The sequence below is a fragment of the Callospermophilus lateralis genome, chromosome 3 (genome assembly GCF_048772815.1).
Source record: "Callospermophilus lateralis isolate mCalLat2 chromosome 3, mCalLat2.hap1, whole genome shotgun sequence".
In the NCBI taxonomy this organism is placed as follows: domain Eukaryota; kingdom Metazoa; phylum Chordata; class Mammalia; order Rodentia; family Sciuridae; genus Callospermophilus; species Callospermophilus lateralis.
In genome coordinates, this window is record NC_135307.1 from 89,714,667 (window position 1) to 89,734,896 (window position 20,230).

A 20,230-nucleotide genomic window follows, 5' to 3' on the forward strand; every position below is an offset into this window, starting at 1 on the left:
AGGAGCTGGGCTTCCTTCTGAAATGACCAGAGTGGCAGCAAATGAGAGCAATTCAGGGAAGAACCAGTGCCTACCTGGATAACAAGACATGGTCTACAAATGGCGACATCTTCCTGAGCAAAGCAGCTAAGACCAGACTCAGAATGTGTTGCCATCACAGTAAGTCTGAGGAAGCTGTTCTCCGGTGGGTTTCGCTCAAAATGGGAGAATGACAAGCTGATAGTTATTCTCATATCTGAAATACATGATGAGCAGAGTCAGTGCAAAGGGGTGAGTACATATACCGCTGAAACAAGCCATCGTTCCTCACACAATGCAAAGGACTCAAGCTCTCACTGAGGTCAGAAAGAGGCCTGATTCCCACACAGCTATAAACTTTGCACTTGCTCAAGACCCTATTCTTACCCTCCATTCCCCCATACCACTTCCACCAACACTCTTGGCAGACCACTTCAGTGTGAAAAAGTTCCCGTGAATTAGAAGAAAAGTTTGTGGAAAGGTTCCCATGAATTAAAAGAAGGGAAACTCTTTTGGCCTCAGTGTCTATCTAATAATGGGATGGTTTGTGCTAAATGAGATGATGTTGAATGAAGAAGCTGACACACATGGTTGTTGAATATATGCTCACATAGTTCTTTCCCATTCTTTGCTTTTCCTTCCCTTTTTCAGAGAATAAAAACAAGACTCCTTAGCATCATATACAAGATCCATCATCATCTGGGCTCTCTGTAGCTCTGACACCACTGCCCTCACACCATTCCCCCTGTGCTTGGAGAGAGAACAATGACAGAGAGTATGGAGGCAGGGAGATGGTCAGGAAGCTGTTGCGATCCTGTAGGCAAACTCTAGCCCACTGTTTCTCAAACTTGCCTCACATTGGAATTATCTGAGAAGTTTTAAAAATTCTGATGTTTGTGTCTACCATGGAGTTTCTGATTTCATAGCCGGGATGCAGCCCAAGCATCAGACTTCCCAAGTGACTGATGGGTGACAAAGTTTGAGAATGACTCTTCTAATCCAGGGAATCTTAACCCTAGAACACATATGGAGCTTAAAAAAAAATTATACACACACACCAGTGTCTGGACCCCATCCCAGACCAATTAAACAAGAATCTCAGGGAGAAGGAGGAATCTGTGCTCATGTTCCTTCTGTCTGGAATGCCAGCACACTTTTCTGTCTTCTACCTGTCCTTCAAGACTCAGCATGGCATGAGTCATCTGGGGGCAGCCCACTCCAGCCTGGGTGAGATGCTCTCTGCCCTTGTATTCTGTTCACCTCCTCAGATGCCTCCTCACTGGTATAAGTCTGTTTGTTTATCTGACTGCAGTTGAGATTGTGCTTTTTTTTTTTTTTTTTTTTGCCATGTCAGGCCTAATAAATATGTGTTGAATGGCTGATTGAGAATGCATGAGCACCAGAGGTTAAAAGCCTTCTTTGGAGACCTGTGGCAGTGTCCAGGGTGGAGCCTGGTGTGTCAAGGGTGTCTGGTGGGGCTGTGGCGTTACCCAGGTTGGCGCTGAGTGTGAGAAACTGCTTTTTCCTCCAGAGCTTGGCAGCAAACACTCCATTGTAATACACAGCCTGGACCCCAATCACCAGCTGCACCTCCTTCTCCTGGTCGCTGGGGTTAAACAGGATCACTGAGAGTTGGGCATCCCCTCTCAAGGGAAAGGAGCTGGGTGCTTCCAAGAACAGGTATAGAGGATCAGCCCACTTGTCACTGGGGGATCTGATGCCATTCGGTTTCCACTGTTTCATTCTCTTTTCCTGGACTCTCTCCATCACCTCTTTTTCTTGAAGAGATCCTGGAATATGGAAGAGACAAAGCAGGCCTCTCACCTAGCAGGTACAGACCCTTCTAATTAAAGCCAAAGGTTAACATGTATTTACCCCATTTCTACTCAGATATCAAAGTCACAAAAGCTTTGCAAACCTCTAAGGCCATATTTAGCCCACAAAATGCCTGTGTTAGGCAGAGCCACCACAGATAATGTGTTTCTTCCAAGCCACTCAAGGACCAACTTATTCAACTGAAATGAATTTGTCCCTTAAACAAGGAGAGAGTAAGCTTTGCAACAAGCCAACATTGTCTCTGAGGACAGTTTTCAGGGAATTAAATGTGAAGGAATTTGGACTTACTCCAAGGGTAATGGGGCCACGGACTATCCTGGAGTTGGGGGTGTGCATAATGATTTTTTTTATCTTAGCTCATTCTGGAAACTGAAAATTGGAAAGAGAACCATGATGAAGACACTGGAGGCCAGAGGCCCAGTTAGCAAACTGTTGTAATCTTGTAGACAAGAAGTAATGAGGCCTGGATTAACTCCAGGCAATGAGAAACAGCTCAGGATGCAGATTCATGTGAGGATAGTGTATGGAGGTGAAAAGGGAAGACTCCCTTCTTCTTTTGACAAATAGGTGGAAAGCAGTGCCACCGGCTAATATGAAGGAAGAGCTAGGGTGTTGAAGCAAGGGGGAAGGAGGCAACAGCAAAACTTTTCTGAACACTGGGCTTGGTATTGAGTGTATTGTCTTAGCAGTAGTTCTCAACTCGGGGAATTTTACACTCCCCCCGCCCCTGCCAACATTTGGAAATGCCTGAATACACTTTTTGTTGACACAGCTGGTATGTGAGGGGTGCTGACATCTCATGGATAGAGGATAGTTATATTGGAGAAAAGTTTGGGACTTTTTCTGGTCTATATCTGATTGGCCCATCTCTTCCCCTCATTTCAGTGCTGAGAAACCTGTGGCTTTTCCCTGGCCAGTACCTGCAGGATACTTGTAGTTCTGAGTGATGTCCTCACAGCGGTCACTGCCCACAACCTTAGTGCTGATGTTGTTGCCAACATACTTTGTGTTGGAGTTGGTCAATTCCAGTTTTCCATCCTCACAGCACTTCCAGACCACACACGAGGCGTTTACTGCAGCAAAAAGTTCTGACACTGCAGGGGTCAGCTCCAGTATCCCATCCTTTACTGCTTTGACTGGAACAAGATCACAGGATCCCAAGCCTGGGGGAGAGAAAGGTTAATGAGCAAGAGGACCACTCCCCGACATTTCCTCTGCTCTTCTCAGAGCTGCTACATCACATCAGTCCCTACCCTGTACCCTGTTTTCCCTCCCCCAGGCGCAAGGTCACAGGTGATACTAGGCAGTTTCTTAGAGGAGAGAGGTGAGACAACTATGTAGTAAAAATACTTTCTGGTTGAAGCCCTCTCTGAAACTGGCCAGGAAGGACGTCAGAGGAACATGTGTCATACATGGGAGTTCCCAAGCCAGCTCAACTACAGATATGACAGGAATTGGTCATCTTTCTTAAGCACTTGCTATCTGCCAGTTCTGTTTCTGAGCAAGGAACAACCCTTTCCATGGCTGCTGGTTTCCTTTTCTGAGCTTGAGCATATCCTGAGACCGTCCTCATCCCTATCCAGAACCTCAGAAATCCTATGCTGCTAGCCCTGTCCTAGCACTTGCACTATCTGGGCATCTTAAGATCATTTCCCTGTATGGCTAAGCATGCTGGTATCAGGTCAGCTTTCTGCTGGCCATTATTCTTCCTTCTGCTTCTCCTGTTTTAGAGAACACAGATCCCCTTTGGGACACCTGCTGTTCCTATTTTCTCTCTGGGGGACCTCTTCAGTTCTTGCAGCCCTGGGTAGTCCTGAGCCCACTCCCAGGCTTTACCTTCACCTTTATTGGGAACATATGGATACAGAATCTGCCATCCGGCATAATGTGGGTAACGAAAATCAGGTCTGGTCATCCAGCACTCCGTGGAAGTCTGGAAGATCCTGAAGGTATCAAATGCAAATAGGAAGAAAAAGAGTATGTAGGTGGTTCTAGAAATGGGGCTAGCAGAGTCATTGTTACCATGGGGATGGGAGGACACTGTAAAAGTGGCCATAACACTTCCAGGAAGGGGAGTACACACATGACTGACCTGCCTACTCTGAGTACCAGAGCCGCTCGGGATGTGGGGATTCCCATGGGTCTATACCAAAAAAGTTTGGAGTTCTTCCTAATCTGGAACCCCTTCTCCTTTGGGCTTCTCACCAGATGCGTCCTCTCTGACCTTCTCCATTCTGGATCCCCTCCTCATTGTAGTACTCATCCACCAACAGGTCCCCATGGGTACCCTGGGCTGAGGCATATGTGGTAACAACACGGGCTGGGATTCCCAGGCATCGCAGCACTGCAGAGAAGAGGTAGTTGATAGGTGTCAGAGGGAGCAGAGAAGTTGGGGCTGAGGGAGTGGACACAATGCATATGGCTAGAATTTTCAGTGTCTCTTCTGGGTAAACTTTGTTTTAAATGTCAAATTACACTGTGGAAGGAGGAGGAGCACAGCACCAGGAAGTTAGAACTGGCACTCAAGAACAGAACATATAAAGACTGATCATGGAGGTACAAATTACCCAGCACGTGAATATAGAGCATGGGAGAGGACTGCAGAATAGAGGATAGAACTTGCTCTTTTGCAGCAGGGTGAGGGAATGTTTCTGAGAGAAAGTGACTTAGAGAGTACAGTTGAAAAAGGGCCCAGCTTTGTTGAGAGGAAAAGAAACAAAAGCTATTGGGGAGGATTGGTTGGGACAAGGAGTTCCCAAGCCAGACAGGAAGTGGTTTTGGTTTCTTAATAAGGCTGAACCATTTATGGGCATGATGAAGATGGGGGAAAGCTGCAGAGTAGAGGTTTGTGCCTGCTTTTGGAGATGTCCCTCCCAGATGGAAGGTCAAGGGGCAACTCAGGACACAGGACAGACAGTATACAGCAACCCAGGTAACTGACTTATGTGTTGCCTGCTCTGTACCTGTGCAAGCAACAGCAGCCAACACCCAGGCCTGACTTTCATACACAGGTCGCCCTTGACCGGTGAGCCATTGCCGCAGGATGGGTACACTTCCCCGGCGCTTGTTAAGCAGGGCTTCTTCCTGGGCAGTCTGGGCCTGCGGGATGGGCAGGACACTCCTCTGCTTGAGAGTTTGCAGCTGTTTGGGGAAATGTGTGGGTGTGAGTCCCACGGCACAAAATACGTGAAATACATGAGGGTTCACTGCATCTCTCCAAGCACAAATCAGAATTACTGGAGACTTGTTAAATCTGAATGCTTCTGGACTCCATCCTAGACCCACTGGGTTGTCATTGCTAGAACTCAGACCCAGGATTACGTTTTTAAATAAGTTCTCCTGCTTGAGCCACAGAGAGGAGCAAGAAAGCTGCTGGGAAGTGCTTGGTCATTGGTCATTAGCTTCCCTTGCCCTGACTCCTTTGACTTAATTTGCCTTGTGTCTTGGAGGCTTCTTCCTCCATAGAGGCTGGCCTTGGTTCTACTTCCTTTTCAGAGTGGACTTTAGAGGCACCTAAGAAAATAGCACATTACTCCTATGGAAGAACTTTCAGAGACAAGGAAAACCACCAAGCTACCTTCATGGTCTGCATTATTCTTAGAAATAAAGACAGGTCCCTTTGACCTGGTAGCAGAAAGTACTGGTAATATGGACACTACAGTTGGGTCTGGGAGGGTGCAGTGGAAGGATTGGGGAGGAGTCCTCTGAGGAATCCCAGACCAGTTTTCCTTCTCAGCTGTTTTTTTTTTTAAGTTGCTGATGGATCTATAGTGTATTGATTTATATGAGATGCTGAGAATTGCACCCATTGCCTCACACATGCTAGGCAAGCAATCTACCACTGAGCTACAACCCCAGCCCCTCAGTTGGCCTTTTTCTGAATGATACCTTTTTTTTTTTTTCTTTTATTGCTCCTGTGGAGGCTATTGCCTAAACTTCTTCCCTCTTTAGCAGGGCTTTTCTCTGGAAACTATTTCTCACATCCTGGGAGAGGGGACTGTTTGTGATTTTGAGGACTTCCAGGACAGGTGGGACAGGTCTGTCAAAGGGCTCTTTTCCCATCTCTTCTTCCCTCTGGCTCCCACTTCTCACTCACCAAGGTACCCAACACATGGGCCACGTGCACAGGCTGACTCCTCTTCTCCATATGCTTGTCCATGCCTAGCAAGCCCAGGCTGATGTCCATGACATCCTTCTCGAACTGTAAGACCACACAGGGCCACAATAAAGGGTCTCCAGGTCAGGCAATCATTCCCTAGGACAGCCCCATCATCTCACCCTCCCTTCTGCACCTTCCTCCCCTGCCTCCTTGTCTCCTGTGGGAGTTCTGTCTCCTCCCTCTCTCCCACTGTGCTTCCTGGTCCCTATGTCCCAGCATCCAGACCTTTGCCTATTCTATTGTTTGACACACAAGAGAGGGTGTGAACTCTTGAGGACCATCACTGTTTTATTTCATGAGCTCCTACTGCCCCATACCTGAGGCAGGTTTGGAGGATATCAAGGTAACTCCTGCTCTGGAGAAGCCCCCAGTTTAGAGCTAGAGATAGATACATGGCCCTTAGATTTCAGGGCTCTATAGAGACACCAATGCAGAGGAGAGAATGCAGTGGAGAGAATCCCTCTGCCTTTAGGGGATGGGGGAAGCTGTTTCAGGAAGTCTTAAAAGATAGAGTTTCCAGAGGATAAAGGGAGAAGCTGTTCCAGGCAGAGGAAACATTCAGCCTTGACGCCCTGCAGCTAAGACACAGGGCAGCGTGTGGGGAAAGGAAAGCAGTGCCTCATTGGAAGGGCCTTGGGTATCAGGGCAGGAGACTTGGTCTTGATTCTGTAGATATTAGAGATTATTTTAATAGAGACTTCATGTGCCACAGCTTTGGGGACAATAACTCTGGCAGCTGTGGAAGGTGGTGTGATGAGACCCAGTAGAAAGGGAGATACCACAGGGCTAAAATGGGCTTAAGAAATGATCTCACAATCAGGGACTTTTGGATCTGGCAGCTCTGTCTGGACTGAACATGGAAGATTATAGGATAGCCACTGTCCTTTCTTTCCCTTGAAGGTCCCAAATACCTGGCCAAAGTCCCAGGGCTCTTCCTGGATGCAGTCGGCTGTGCCCAGGTAGATAAGACCATTCTGGTTCAACACATACTCACTGCGTTGAGCCTCATTTGGTAGAAATACATCATCCTCTGGCAAGAAGAAAGAAAGAATGAGGGTTTGAGGGGTGCCAGACTTGCCCTCTGTACTCAGGTCTCTGCCTTCCCAGTCCAGGTCATATTTGGCTATAGGACTCCCTTGCAGCTCTGGGCCTAATAAAGATCCAGGAAGAAGTCCCTCTTCCACTGCCGGTTCTGAGACCTGGCCCAGAATTCCTGGATCAGTCAGGATGTGGCCTTCATGGTTAGTCAGGCAGACAGGAACAAGACAACCTTAAAATGCAGAATAGTTCCCAGAAGGTGTTTGCAGACAGAGCAGTATCAGCTCAAGGGAAGTCATAGGTAAACAGGAGTGAGCAGAGGGAAGAGGAGTTGAGGCAAGACAGGGTAGGAAGGAGCAGTGCCTTAGGTCTAAGACTCCAACCATCTCTTCCTGAAGTTCCTTCTGCTTCCCTCACCCCAGGGCTGGGCTGGGCATCATGAGGAGGATAGGCAACTTTGGAGGAGACCATGGCTCAATCCAGGAAGCTGGGAGCAGTGCAGGGAACAGCTCTGCTTGCCAAGTCTTATCTCTCTGACTTGGTGATGTGAAAGAGTGGGGGCAGTTAGACTAGTTCCTAGGAACTCTTAAAAGGATTTCCAGGTTGGGAGCAAGTTGCACACCTGTAATCCTAGCAGTTTGGAAGGCTGAGGCAGGAGGATTGTGAGTTCAAAGCCAATCTCAGCAATTTAGCAAGGCCCTAAGCAACTCAAGACCCAGTCTCTAAATAAAATACAAAAAAAAAGGGGGGGGTCTGGGATGTGACTCAGTGGTTAAGTGACCCTAGATTCAATACCTGGTACAAAAAATAAATAAATAAAAATAAAAATTTCTAGGCCATCCAGAAAAGCTAATGGGCTACAGCTCTCTGGGGCCCTCCACAGGCATCAAGCTGAAATGAAGGTACTCCAGGCAAGAGAAGGATAGAATATTCTTTTTTTTTTTTTTTTTTTTTTTAGAGAGAGAGAGAGAGAATTTTAATATTTATTTTTTAGTTTTTTTCGGCGGACACAACATCTCTGTTTGTATGTGGTGCTGAGAATCGAACCCCGGGCCGCACGCATGCCAGGTGAGCACGCTACCGCTTGAGCAACATCCTCAGCCCAGGATAGAATATTCTAAATCAGGAAATCCTGTAAATCTGGGGTCTAAAATCACAGAACTGTATTCCAAGGAGTCTTAACTCCTGTGCATTCATTCTGAGTACTCTCTATGAAGTCAGCTAGGTATCACTTCTTCAGAAATCACTTCAAATGGAGGTATTTGGTCCCATGATCTGTAGGGCTCTGGGAAGAGCCCAGGCAGCACTACCACCTCTTCTCTGCTGGGATACAGCCCCCTTTATAAAGTCCATGGCATAACTTTCATCATATGAGGTAAACATTCCTTTTGAATCCAGGAAAGCCCCTAATACGCTGAGACTGAGATGCCAGAGAATCTTTCAACCTCTTTTTTTTTTTTTTCTTTTGGTACTGGGTTAACCTTAGGGGCACTTGACCACTGAGCCACATTCCCAGCCCTATTTTGTATTTTATTTAGAGACAGGGTCTCACTGAGTTGCTTTGAACTCGTGATCCTCCTGCCTCAGCCTCCAGAGCCCCTGGGATTACAGGCATGTACCATTGCCTGGGCTCTCAACCTCTTTTTGTCATCTCCCAAAGGATCAGAGCCAACAATTCACCATGCTCCGACCGACACTTCCATGCACACTGGCACACTCACATGAAAGGCCTCCTTAGGTGGCCTGAGCATGTGAGCATGCTTCACTGAAGCATGAAGCCAGGAATCCTGGTACCAGTCAAGATTGTGGCTTCCCTTTGAACCCAGCACTGTTCTAGTACTGTCTTTGCTCATCTTTACTATGGCTGCCAGGCTCTAGCTCTGGATTTGGACTCAGTTAGTTAGTGAGAGGTACACCAAAGCCTCAGTTTTTGGGAGAAATGGTTTGAAGGTCTTCCCTATGTGGAGATCCATGGGGCCTCTGTCAGCTAAAGGGCCCTGAATCCATGTTCACCCACATGGAATAAGGGCTCCTGAATGGACACTAATTCCCATCTGTTGCTCCACCTGCCTACCCCTTTGGAACAGGAAAGAAGGGTCTGAACTGAGGACTGGCAGGACCATCCAAAGCAGGCAGTAGGGATTGGAAAACCCCACCCTGGATGAGAGAAGTAGAGAGAGAGTAAGACCACTAGGCTTCAGGTACCACAGAGAAACATAGTCAGGACCTGGGTCCAGGATGGGGCTCTAGGAATCTGTGAAGATTCTTTTACTTTCCATGTTTCCTCTGACTTTCCATCTTGCCTTTTAAAGGGGGGCCCTCAGGCTGGCAGAGAAACTCATGAAATGAAAGGGTCTTTCAAGATCTGAAGTCTCGAGGACAGGAAAGCCAGGAGGAACTGTTTTCCATTCTCCAAATCAATCCTTTATGGAGCCCACCAGATTAAGGTGGGTGTGGCAAATTTAGAAAGGAAAGGAAAGATCCAATCTTCAGAATGGGAAGGAAGAGAATATGCCCCATTGGTTCCTAATTTGGGCAAATCAGTCATGTCTAATGGCCTTTACTTTCTTTTAAATAATTTTAGTTGTAGATGGACACAATATCTTTATTCTTTTTTATGTGGTTCTGAGAATCAAACCCAGTGCCTCACCTGTACTAGGCAATTTCTGTACCACTGAGCCACAACTCAAGCCCCTCAATGGCCCTTTCTAGATGTAATAGCCCCAGCCTCAATCAGGGCTCAGCTTTGCTAGAGGTGGCCACTTAATGAGCCACATGAGGTTGCATGACCCAGGGGAGCCCACCTATAAGCTGCCTGAATTATAGGGCTCCAGTTAGATATTTGGACAAGTTAAAATGGAGAGGACCCTGTAATCTGTCTCAAAAACAGAACAAACAAATGGAGACAAGTAAGCAAAACTGGGCACATTTACTGTGAAGCTGATGAAGCTTGGGAACCCTCACTAACACAGACCTCTTCCACAGGTCCCTCTCTTGGAGGGGGTTAGGAATTCAATTCAATTGTATTGTTTTTCTTTTAAAGGGTCCTTCAAATTATAAAAGCTCTGGCCCCAGAAAACCTGACTACACCCTGGAGATAGACTAAAGGTGACAGGGAATGACAGAGAAGCCTATCCCATGGCCTTCCTGCAGCCTTTTCCAGCTTTTGCCCCTTTACTGTTAAAGGGTAACTTTCCTAGGGTTATTTAAGTGAGTCTCAACTCACACAACTGAAATAACCTGAGCCAGCACCTGGAGTTTCAGTGGAAAGCCCCAGGCTACTTCTACCAGGGTGATACCCAGACAGGATGCTGCGTCTGAGAAGGCTCCCTCCCAGACCTGCACCTCAGCTCCAATGCCTTGGTGCAGGGTAGCCTGGGTCCAAACTTACCTCTACTCCATGGGTTAAAGAGCACTGTGAACTGGCCCAAGAGGTGTTCCTTCTCACCCAAGACCTGCAGCAGGAGTGAGTAGTGGCCAATGACAGCATCAGCAGATGTGGTCACAGAGATGGCCCAGAAATGGGCATCTCTCTCTTCCACTGCTGCACTCCATTTTTGGTCTCCCATAGTGGAAATGGGAAGAGTGACTTGGGTCCTGTTGGTCTTGGAAGGCTGCTGTCCTGCAATCCCACAATGATAAATCAGCCATTTGTTCTTCTTGGTCACAATCAGAATAAGAAAGTCAGGGTATTACAAAGATGGGGGAGGTGAAAGTTTGTGTTGGAGGAGAACGAAAGAGGCCTATCCAGTAATGAGGAACAATAAAAGGTAAAGGAGAGCACAGGCGATCATTGTTCATTGCTTACACTTTTCGAAAGTTTCATAGTCAATAATATGGCCATATTAATGTAGTCATCCCTCCCTATATGTGGGGGATTTTTTTCTAGGACCTCCGGCAGAAATCTGAGAATGCTCAAGTCCCTTATATAAAATGGCTTAGTTATTTGCATATAACCCACGAACATCCTCCTATATATCTTAAATAATCTCTAGATATCTTATAATACCTTATACAATGTGAGTCCTATGTAAATAGTCATTATGCTATATTGTTTAAGGAATAATGACAAGAAAAAGTCTATGTATTCAGTACAGACATAATCCACCCCCAGGGAATTTTCCATATGTGGTTGGTTAAATCCGAGAATGGGGGAACCCATGGATATGGAGGGGTGATTGTAATTGCTTCGTAAGGACAATGTGAAAGGGAAAGACTGGGAAATTATATTGGCCAAATTATATAATTATATTGTGTGCATCTGCTAATATGTAGCAACAAATACACATTATGTACAACTATAATGCACCAATAAAAAATATGAAAAAAGGTGGGGGAGAAAGACTGGGCACAGTGGTGTATGCCAATAATCCCAGCGGCTCAGGAGGCTGAGGCAGGAGAATTGCAAATTCAAAGCCAGCCTTGGCAATTTAGCGAGGCCCTAAGCAACTTAGCAAGACCCTGTCTCAAAATGAAAAATAAAAAGGGTTGGGGATGTGGCTCAGTCATTAAGCACCCCTGGGTTCATTCTCAGTTACAAAAAAAAAAAAAAAGTAGGGGAGTGGGGAGGCCAATTGTGAGGACTGATATTGCACATGAAGTACTGGGCTCAATATTAAACAGGTAGGGGCTGGGGTGGTGGCTCAGTAGTAGAGCGCCTGCCTAGCATGTGTGAGGCACTGGGTTCGATTCTCAGCACTGCATATAAATAAATAAAATAAATGTCCATTAATAACTAAAAAATATTTTTTAAAAATATTGGACATGTAGTACAGATTTAACAAATAGTGGCAATTAGATATTATATTTACCCTGAGTTACAGCCCATTCAGGCTTTTCTACAAAAACTAAATTTACAACCAAAAGAAACCCCCTTTGACAATGCTGCTGAGCAAATTCTGAATAGTAACAGACAGCATTGATTATGCACACTATCTCATGGCATCTCCAGGTGGGCAGGACTTCTTAAGACCCCATGACAGTGTGGGCCATTTGTTCCTTTTTCCTCTCTCTTTTGTTTTGGAGAGAGAAATCCCACAGTCCTGTTGCCAAAGATATCTAGGCCTGTCCACTTACCAGTTTGTGCAATTAGGGCCACCTTCTTCAGGGTAGGAAGAAATCTGTGGACTGGGGTACGGAAGTGCAAGCTGATGGTGAAGGGCTGCCCCCTCCGCACAATGAGGTGCCTGGAGCTGATGGCACTGGTATGGTGCTCCTTGTTGTTTTTTGCTGCCTGGAAGTCACAGCTCTCGATATCCAGGGCTATTGTGAAAAAGATCAAAATCATGGATACGGGGTAAATGTAACAATATAAGTAAAAGCAGAGATTCTAAAGTCAGAGAGACAAGGATTCAAGTCATCGTCTGACCTTACTTATTAGCTGTGCAAACTCTGAGCCTCAATTTCCTTCTCCTTATAATTATTAACCCTCCTTACAGAGTTTGTGGGAATTAAGTAAGATCATATATTTTTGTACAGTGTCAGACATATTAAAACCCATGAAGTGGTATTGCTATTGTTATTATTATGGAGAGCAATGCTTGTTCTCATTGTTGATATCCTTTTATGTTCCCAATTCCAACAATGAGTAAGATCCAGAATTTTGTTCATCCTTGTTCATTTTTTCTTAGATTGCAATTGGGTAATTTTCAGAACTCGTTTTGAGATCCAATTCTCTTGTCCTAAAGAGGAAAAGAGTGAGGTTGAGAGTAGAACCAGTTCCCTTGAGATTATGTGTGTTCAGTGACCTAGAGGCTTACCAAAATCTCAGCACCACACTGTTCAGAGAAACTCTACAAGGAGGTGGCCTGAGAAAAGTCTATCAATTAATTTTTATTTTATGGAGAGGAGAAAATACAAGGAAACAGAAATTTTTAAAAAAATATTATTGGCAAGTCCAAGATAAGGCACAATGCTGTTAAAAGAAAATTCAGTTCCTTGTGCAAAGTTGTGAACTTTTTAATTTCTTTGACAACAGAGGGCTGTTGGAAGTCTCTCTAGTCTGAAGGTGGCCTACAGTGTTTGCAGGGGCTCAGCTACTGGGATAGAGAAGCTATGGCTTTTGCTGACAGGCGTGGAATAGAGTCAAACCTACTTCAGGGAAATGATCTGACCCTGATGGCAAAGTTCTTCAGGCTCCAAGATATTTTGGCAAATTCAATTCTGCTTCCAATTTCCATCAGTTCCCAAACTTTCTGACTTAGAGCTCAAGAGTAGAAGGGAAGGATAAAGAAAAGAAAATATCCCACCTCCAATAATATTCCTTTCATTAGTGATGGAGCTGACGGAAGATGCCATTGATATAAAAATGGGGGGCAAGAAGTGACATTGTTCATATGAAGGAGTGTGAAAGTATACAGAGGAGAAAAGGAAACTCTCTGTGCGTCTAATCCTGGTGTCCCTAGGTACTCCTTTTACCCCTTTGTCCACCAGTGGGTTGGTTAGGTCATTGCAATAAATAAAATAGCCACAGCAAGGCTGGGATTTGTAAATTGAAAATGGCAGTACTCAGAAACCAGAAACAAGAGAACAAGCCCAGAGAGAACAAGTCCTGCCTCTTTAGACTGGTTGTGTTGGTGAATGGTGGAATGGTGAACAGTCATGTGATTTGAGCCTTGGTGTATCTGAGTCCACCTCATGACTTATTGACCACAGTGTTACAGAAGAGCCACTCTTCAGGATCCATTCGGATTCTGGGTCAGTCAGGAAGGCTTCTCCTCCTGCCTCTTTTTACCTGGTTGATGCCTACTCATTTTCCAGGCTCCTAAGACACCCCCCGACAAAGCCTTCCCTGACTCCTCCAGGCAGAGATCAGTCCTCTGAGTTCCCATATACCCTGCTTCACTCTTTTCAGCATTTAGTTTATAGCCATCCAGTTTTTCTCTCTGCTACCCCTCCCACTGAACTTCCTGAGGTAGTGTTTTTTCATAACTGCATCTCGTGCCCAGCAGTGTGCTGAATACAATAGTTACCCAGTCAGTGTTTGCTCAGTCAGTGAATGGATGAGAACATCGAGTCAGCCCTATGGAGAATTTCTCAGAGGCACCTTGGGCCTGAGCCTGTGCACATGGACCCCTGCAGAGGTTCCTGAAGCTTCTGTACCCCTCAGGTCTGCCTGATGTTTATGTCTGCGTCTGCCCCTTCTAGTTGATTCCCTGACTCTCACCTCCCCTTTCCTTTTATTGGACTCATGCTTTTCTGGGGTGTCTCTCATTTGTATCACAGCCCAGTGAGCTGTGAACTATCAGGTTATGATGATCCTGGGATAAGGATATAAATCCATTTTAAACATCATCATCATCACAACTGTGACCACTAATTTATCACCAACCATCTACCCATTACCACTTCATACCCACACCACCATCTCCTCTCCACCAGCACCCACTGATTTATCCCACCACAGCCACACTATCATCTCCCCTCCCCTCCCCCACCATCACCTTTCCTGTCATCCTACTTTCTTTAATGAAAACACATAATAATGGAGGAATTAATGACAGTTCAGTAAGCCTTGGCTTGGCTTGTGGCTTGGCTCACCTTGTCCCATGACTGTAGGCCACCTTCATCCAATTCAGCACAGGAAATTCCTGTCTTGAATTATTGCCTCTGGGTTCCCTCTCTGAAAATCTCTTGCAGACAAGAAATGATCAAGTGTGTAAAAATTTGTAAATAGCAAAATTTCTCTCCACTCCTCTTGTAAGTGGCCTGACAGGTTTCTTTTCTCCTATTCCCTCCCTGCTGGTATCTCCTGGACCAGCTGCTGGGAGTAACCCTTCCTGAGTTCTATCTCTTGTGCCAGGGGACCCAGCTAGGGATATGACTGTCAGGCCTGGAGTGAGAGATGCAACCAGCAACACCTACCAGCTGGTAGATCCCCCAAGAAACCTCTAAGCCTGTTTCCTCAGTGGCTTTAAGAGCCCCTCAGAGATGTTATCTGGACAACAAAGGAAAACCCTGGAAGGTGACTCCCTAAACAGGAGGCCCATGTCCAACTCTGAATTGCATTGCTAGATGCTCATGGGCTGTTTTGATAATATAAGGAGAGAACATGTGTGTCTGGAATTCATCTGTGTAAAAGAGATAAGGAGGTAGAGTTTGTTGTAGAGTATGGGGGAAGAGTTCTAAAAGCAGAAGGCTCTTTTAAGACCACAGTCTGGGAAAACCTACCAGAGAAGATGAAACTGTCTTGGAGCTCAGCCTTGGATCTTTTCAATTTCTCCTTGTATAGTCACTGAGACATATAAAACATGGGAAAGGATCTCATATCTGGTCTTCCTTGGCCTTCTAGAGCTCAGTTTTTGCCTGGACGTCTGAGACTGTCACTGGAGGCAGGCGCAGGGGCAGCAATACCTGCTGCATATGTGTGAGATGCCTCTGGAAGGATATAAAATTATGAAAAATGCTGTTACCTGTGATCAGGGATACTGGGTGATGGGGTAGAAAGATGATTTATTTATTTATTGCTGTTTACCTGTTTATGCTTTCAAAACTTTGAACTGTTACCTATTTGAAAAATCTTATTTTGTGTAAAACAAAACAAAAACCCTGCTGCCTTCCTACTCTTGCCTTCAAAAAAAGAATTCTTCATAAGAATCGAAGAAGTTAGGTTTTTTAACAAGAATTTAATTTTTTATTTATTTGTTTTTAAAATTTTATTATTATTATTATTATTATTATTATTATTTATTTTTTAGGTAAAGGTGGACACAACATCTTTATTTTATTTTTATGTGGTGCTGAGGATTGAACCCAGTGCCTCACGCATGCTAGGCAAGCACTCTACCTCTGAGCTACAACCACAGCCCCCCAAATTTATTTATTATAATTTGTTACACATGACAGCAGAATGCATTTCAATTCATAGTACAAATATAGAGCACAGTTTTTCATGTCTCTGGTTGTACACAAATGGGATGGATTCAAACTAAAAAGCTTCTTAGCAAAAGAAAGAATCAGTGAGGTGAATAGAGAGCCTAAAGAATGGGATCAAATTTTTACCGCATGCACATTAGATAGAGCTCTAATGTCTAGGATATATAAGGAACTCAAAAATCTTAACACCAAAAAAACAAATAACCCAATCAATACCCAAGCAACTGAACAGACACTTCTTATTTATTTGTTTTTTATGTGGTGCTGAGGATTGAACCCAGTGCTTCACCCATGCTAGGCAAGTGCTCTACCACTGAGATACAACCCCAGCTCTAATTTTGATTATTTGAAGATACTATGATTTTTGCCTAGAAAAGATGAATCTACTAAAAATGATAAAAGTTGAGATAATTTAATAAGCTAGCTAATACCAAAATTATAGCAGCTAATACAGTAGTTTTATATCTATAATAAATAACCAATTACAGGGCTGGGATTGTGGCTCAAGTAGTAGAGTGCTTGCCTAGCACACATGAGGCACTGGGTTCGATCCTCAGCAACCCATAAAAATAAAATGAAGATATTGTGTCCACCTAAAACTAAAAAATAAATATTTAATAAATAAATAAATAACCAATTACAAAGTATAATTAAATGTTACTAACTAGAAAATATAATTAATGTAATTGGTTCCAACTATCAGTTACAAAAAGAAAGAAAGAAAGAAAGAAAGACCGACCAAGAAATAAACTTAAGAAATATACAAGAACTATCAGAAAAAAATGTTTGAACTGCCATTGACAGACACAAAATAAGACTTGAGCAAATAAAAAGGCAGATTATTATCTTGGATAGGATGATTCAACATTGCTAAGATGTCTTTTCATCCCAAGTTGATCTTAGGTTCAATGTATGCCCAATAAAAACACTAAGAAAATTTTTGTTTCAAAGTAAATTGATTCTAAATTTCAAAATGAAATTTCTAAAACAGTAATGAAATATGCCCAGTCTTCCTAGATATTAAAACATAATATGATATTACTGTAACTTAATAAGTCCATAGAACAAAACACAGGCATTAAGTATAAATTAAATGTGACACTTGAAATTAATGGGGGAAAATAAAGGTCTATCAGTAAATGATTTGGGGACACCCAGCTTGCTGAGATAATGTTGTTTTTCTACTTATACCACACACTAAAATAAATTCTAGATGAATCAAAAATCTAAATGTAAAACATTAAATCCTAAAAGTGTTAAAAGATGTGACACACATGATTTTATATCTTTTTATTTTTTAATATTTTTTTTATTTTTAGTTATACATGACAGTAGAATGTATTTGGGCAGAATATACATACATAAAGTGTAACTTATTCTGTTTAGATTCCCACTCTTGTAGGTTATACATGATGTGGAGTTACCCTGGTTGTATATACAGATATAAGGCTAGGAAAGTTGTGTCCAATTAATTCTACTGAGACATTTATTTTTAAGTCAGCTTGGGAAAACCATTTAAAATAGTCTGCAAACCAAGAGGCAATAATGAAAAGATTGATAAATTGGATTCCTTGAACATTTTTAAATGAAAAAAACTCACAAAATTAAAAGATATCAAGTAAATTGTGGGAAATGTTTAAAACTCATCACAAAGGGTTTGCTTTCTTAATATAAAGTAGGTCTACAAATCAATAAGAACATAAACCAATAGAAAGATTGGGGAAGGATCTGGCAGACAATTCACAGGAATATAAATACAAAATAAACCTACCTGGGGTATCATTTTTTTCCCCTATCAGAATGGCAAAGATAAAATTTGAATGTTTGACTGCATTCCAAGTTGGTGACAGTTTGGGGAGACAGGGGTTCTCTTATAAGTGCTGTTTCTCCACATATAGTCACATTTGGGGTCAGGGCTTCAGTGTATGAATTTGCAGGAGGTAGGGAACATAATTCAGTCTATAAACAGAGGGAAGTTAAGTAATATCTACAAAAACTTTTACAATCTATACTTTTGATTCAGCCATTCTATTTCTATATGTTAATCATGCCATAAAACAAATAGAGATAATATGAAATTTATATATTTAATACATTGATGTTTATAATAACAAAAGATTGGGAGGTACCATAAATAAAGTATTGGACAAATAATAATAAGACATACACTTAATATAGTACCATACAGGTATGAAAAAGAATGAAATAACTCTATATAAACTGATATGGAACAATTCTCAAACTGTATTGTTAAATAAAAAAAGTTACAGAACAATATAAACATGTGCTATCCCTTTTTGTAAAGGGTTAAGTGTGAAGAGAATATATATATAAGTTTGCTTGTGTTGACCCAGAATATTTCTGAAAACTTACTGCTTCTGGTTAGAGAAATTCAGCACCTAGAATTAAGGCTTTTTTCACCTTTTTATATCTTTAGACTATAAGCGTACATCTCTGTGTTAATATTTTTAAAATAACAAAAACTTGCAACAGAAAAAAAGCCTGACTGAAAGGACTATTTTCACCACTGAGAGCCCCCCCTGCCTTGGAGATCGTGGGTTGGCCCCCCTGTGGTTTTTTTTTTTTTTTTTTTTTTTTAATGTGGTGCCAGGAACTGAACCCAGAGCCTCACACATGCTAGGCAAGCGCTCTACCACTGAGTTACAACCCCTGCCCTTCCTGTGGGTTTTGTTCTAATTCAATACTAGCAGGGAGAATCTTCTTTTTCCTGGTACAGTGTCCATGAGCATTTCACAAATATCCAGTCTGCAGCATTATTTTCAATGGGTGCTTTCAGGGGAGCCCATGATGAGACAGATACTGCCGTGTTTTGGTTTAGCCCGGAAAAGGCCGAAAAGGCGAGTGGGAGAAGTGAGGAGGATGGAGGGAGGGGTGACCAGAAAAGTCGGTCTGTCTGCTCCCTACAGCACCCACACCTTTCAGCTCCCCAGTCTCTGGCAGAACAACCCAACAGCAGGTGTGTACCCAACGATTCACTTATTCGTTTTTGAAACAAATGTTTATTGAGCATTATCATGCACCAAGAACCCTATGAGTAGTGGCGGTAGAGTAGTAAATTAGATGTATTCCTGCCACCGAGGAGCTTATCTTCCAGCAGGGGGAGACAGTACTGGGTGCTGTTTACTCATTAGTTATTCACCTGCCCTTGTAATATGCTATGAGAGAAGTTCAGAGCTTTCAGATCTGGGAGTGGAGGTCAAATTAGGCTCCTCCAAGAAAGTGGTATTTAAGCTAAGAAAAAATATTTATTTTAATGAATAAATTAATGAGCAAATCAATTAATGTACTGCTTCATTATAGAAAGAATTAGGAGTTGGCTCAGCCATGGGGCAAGGTGCAGGGTGGAGTGGGAGAGAGATTAACATGTGCAGAGCTCTAAGGCAAGGAGCAATGCAAAGATGCTAAGGCAAGGATCAAGTCTTGCAGAGCTGAATTAAGCATCTTGGGTTTTATTGGGAAGCCACTGAATGATATTTTAAGGAAGCGAGTAGCACAAACAGATTTGCATTTTAAAAATACCACACTTGATAAGACTGGGAGAATTATTTAAAGGTAACAGAGGGGAAAGGAATTGAGCAGTCAGAGACACTGTCATGGTTCAGACAACAGATGACAGTGGCTTGGTTAGGGAGTGTCAAGTGAAAAGAGACGTAGATAGATGTGAAAAGAAAAGTAATTGGGCTGGAGTTGTGGCTCAGTGGTATAGTGCTTGCCTGGCATGTGTGAGACCCTGGGTTTGATCCTCAGTACCACATATAAGTAAATAAATAAAATAAAAAGATCCATTAACAACTAAAAATATTTTTAAAAAAAGAAAAAAAGTTATTGACAAAATATGGTAATGGACAGGGTAGGGAGGTCAAAGAAAAAAAGATAATCAACATGACTCCAGGTACAAATAAAGTAATTATGCTTTACAAAGTAATTTCACATATATTACCTCAATCTTGTAAACTAGATAAGGGGTCATTATTTCAATTTAATTGGGGAAAAAAAACAGGTTCAGGGAGTAAACACTTATTTCCATGAATGGGTTGATGAATAAATCAGTTAATACTATCTTATTCCTAAAAAAAATGTAAGAAGACTAACAATGAAACATGAAATGGCAGAAGAATATACTAAAATGATACAGTTGATGAAAGAACAGAGATGGAGACCAAACATACTCATGATGAGGCTAAAAAAGGACATTATAACCTACCTATATACACTCTTTCCACACACTAGATGTTTATCTCTAATCTTTCCAGAAGTTGAGGCTTTCCCAATATCTTGCAGCTT

At 43.0% G+C, this 20,230-nt stretch overlaps 1 protein-coding gene across 1 annotated transcript in view; it reads right to left on the reverse strand.

The window, feature by feature from the left end:
• The window catches only part of Epb42 (erythrocyte membrane protein band 4.2), a 17,694-nt gene extending 3,094 nt beyond the window's left edge, over positions 1-14,600 (reverse strand). Inside the window, exons 1-11 of the mRNA XM_076850675.1 lie at positions 14,591-14,600; positions 12,128-12,313; positions 10,443-10,673; positions 6,925-7,043; positions 5,951-6,055; positions 4,818-4,995; positions 4,060-4,198; positions 3,691-3,797; positions 2,775-3,017; positions 1,509-1,808; positions 75-235 (exon numbers count right to left, since the gene is read on the reverse strand). Of these exons, the coding sequence (XP_076706790.1) occupies positions 75-235; positions 1,509-1,808; positions 2,775-3,017; positions 3,691-3,797; positions 4,060-4,198; positions 4,818-4,995; positions 5,951-6,055; positions 6,925-7,043; positions 10,443-10,673; positions 12,128-12,313; positions 14,591-14,600 (1,779 nt within the window). The remainder of the gene's footprint in view (positions 1-74; positions 236-1,508; positions 1,809-2,774; positions 3,018-3,690; positions 3,798-4,059; positions 4,199-4,817; positions 4,996-5,950; positions 6,056-6,924; positions 7,044-10,442; positions 10,674-12,127; positions 12,314-14,590) is intronic.
• Between the last annotated feature and the right edge of the window lie 5,630 nt (positions 14,601-20,230).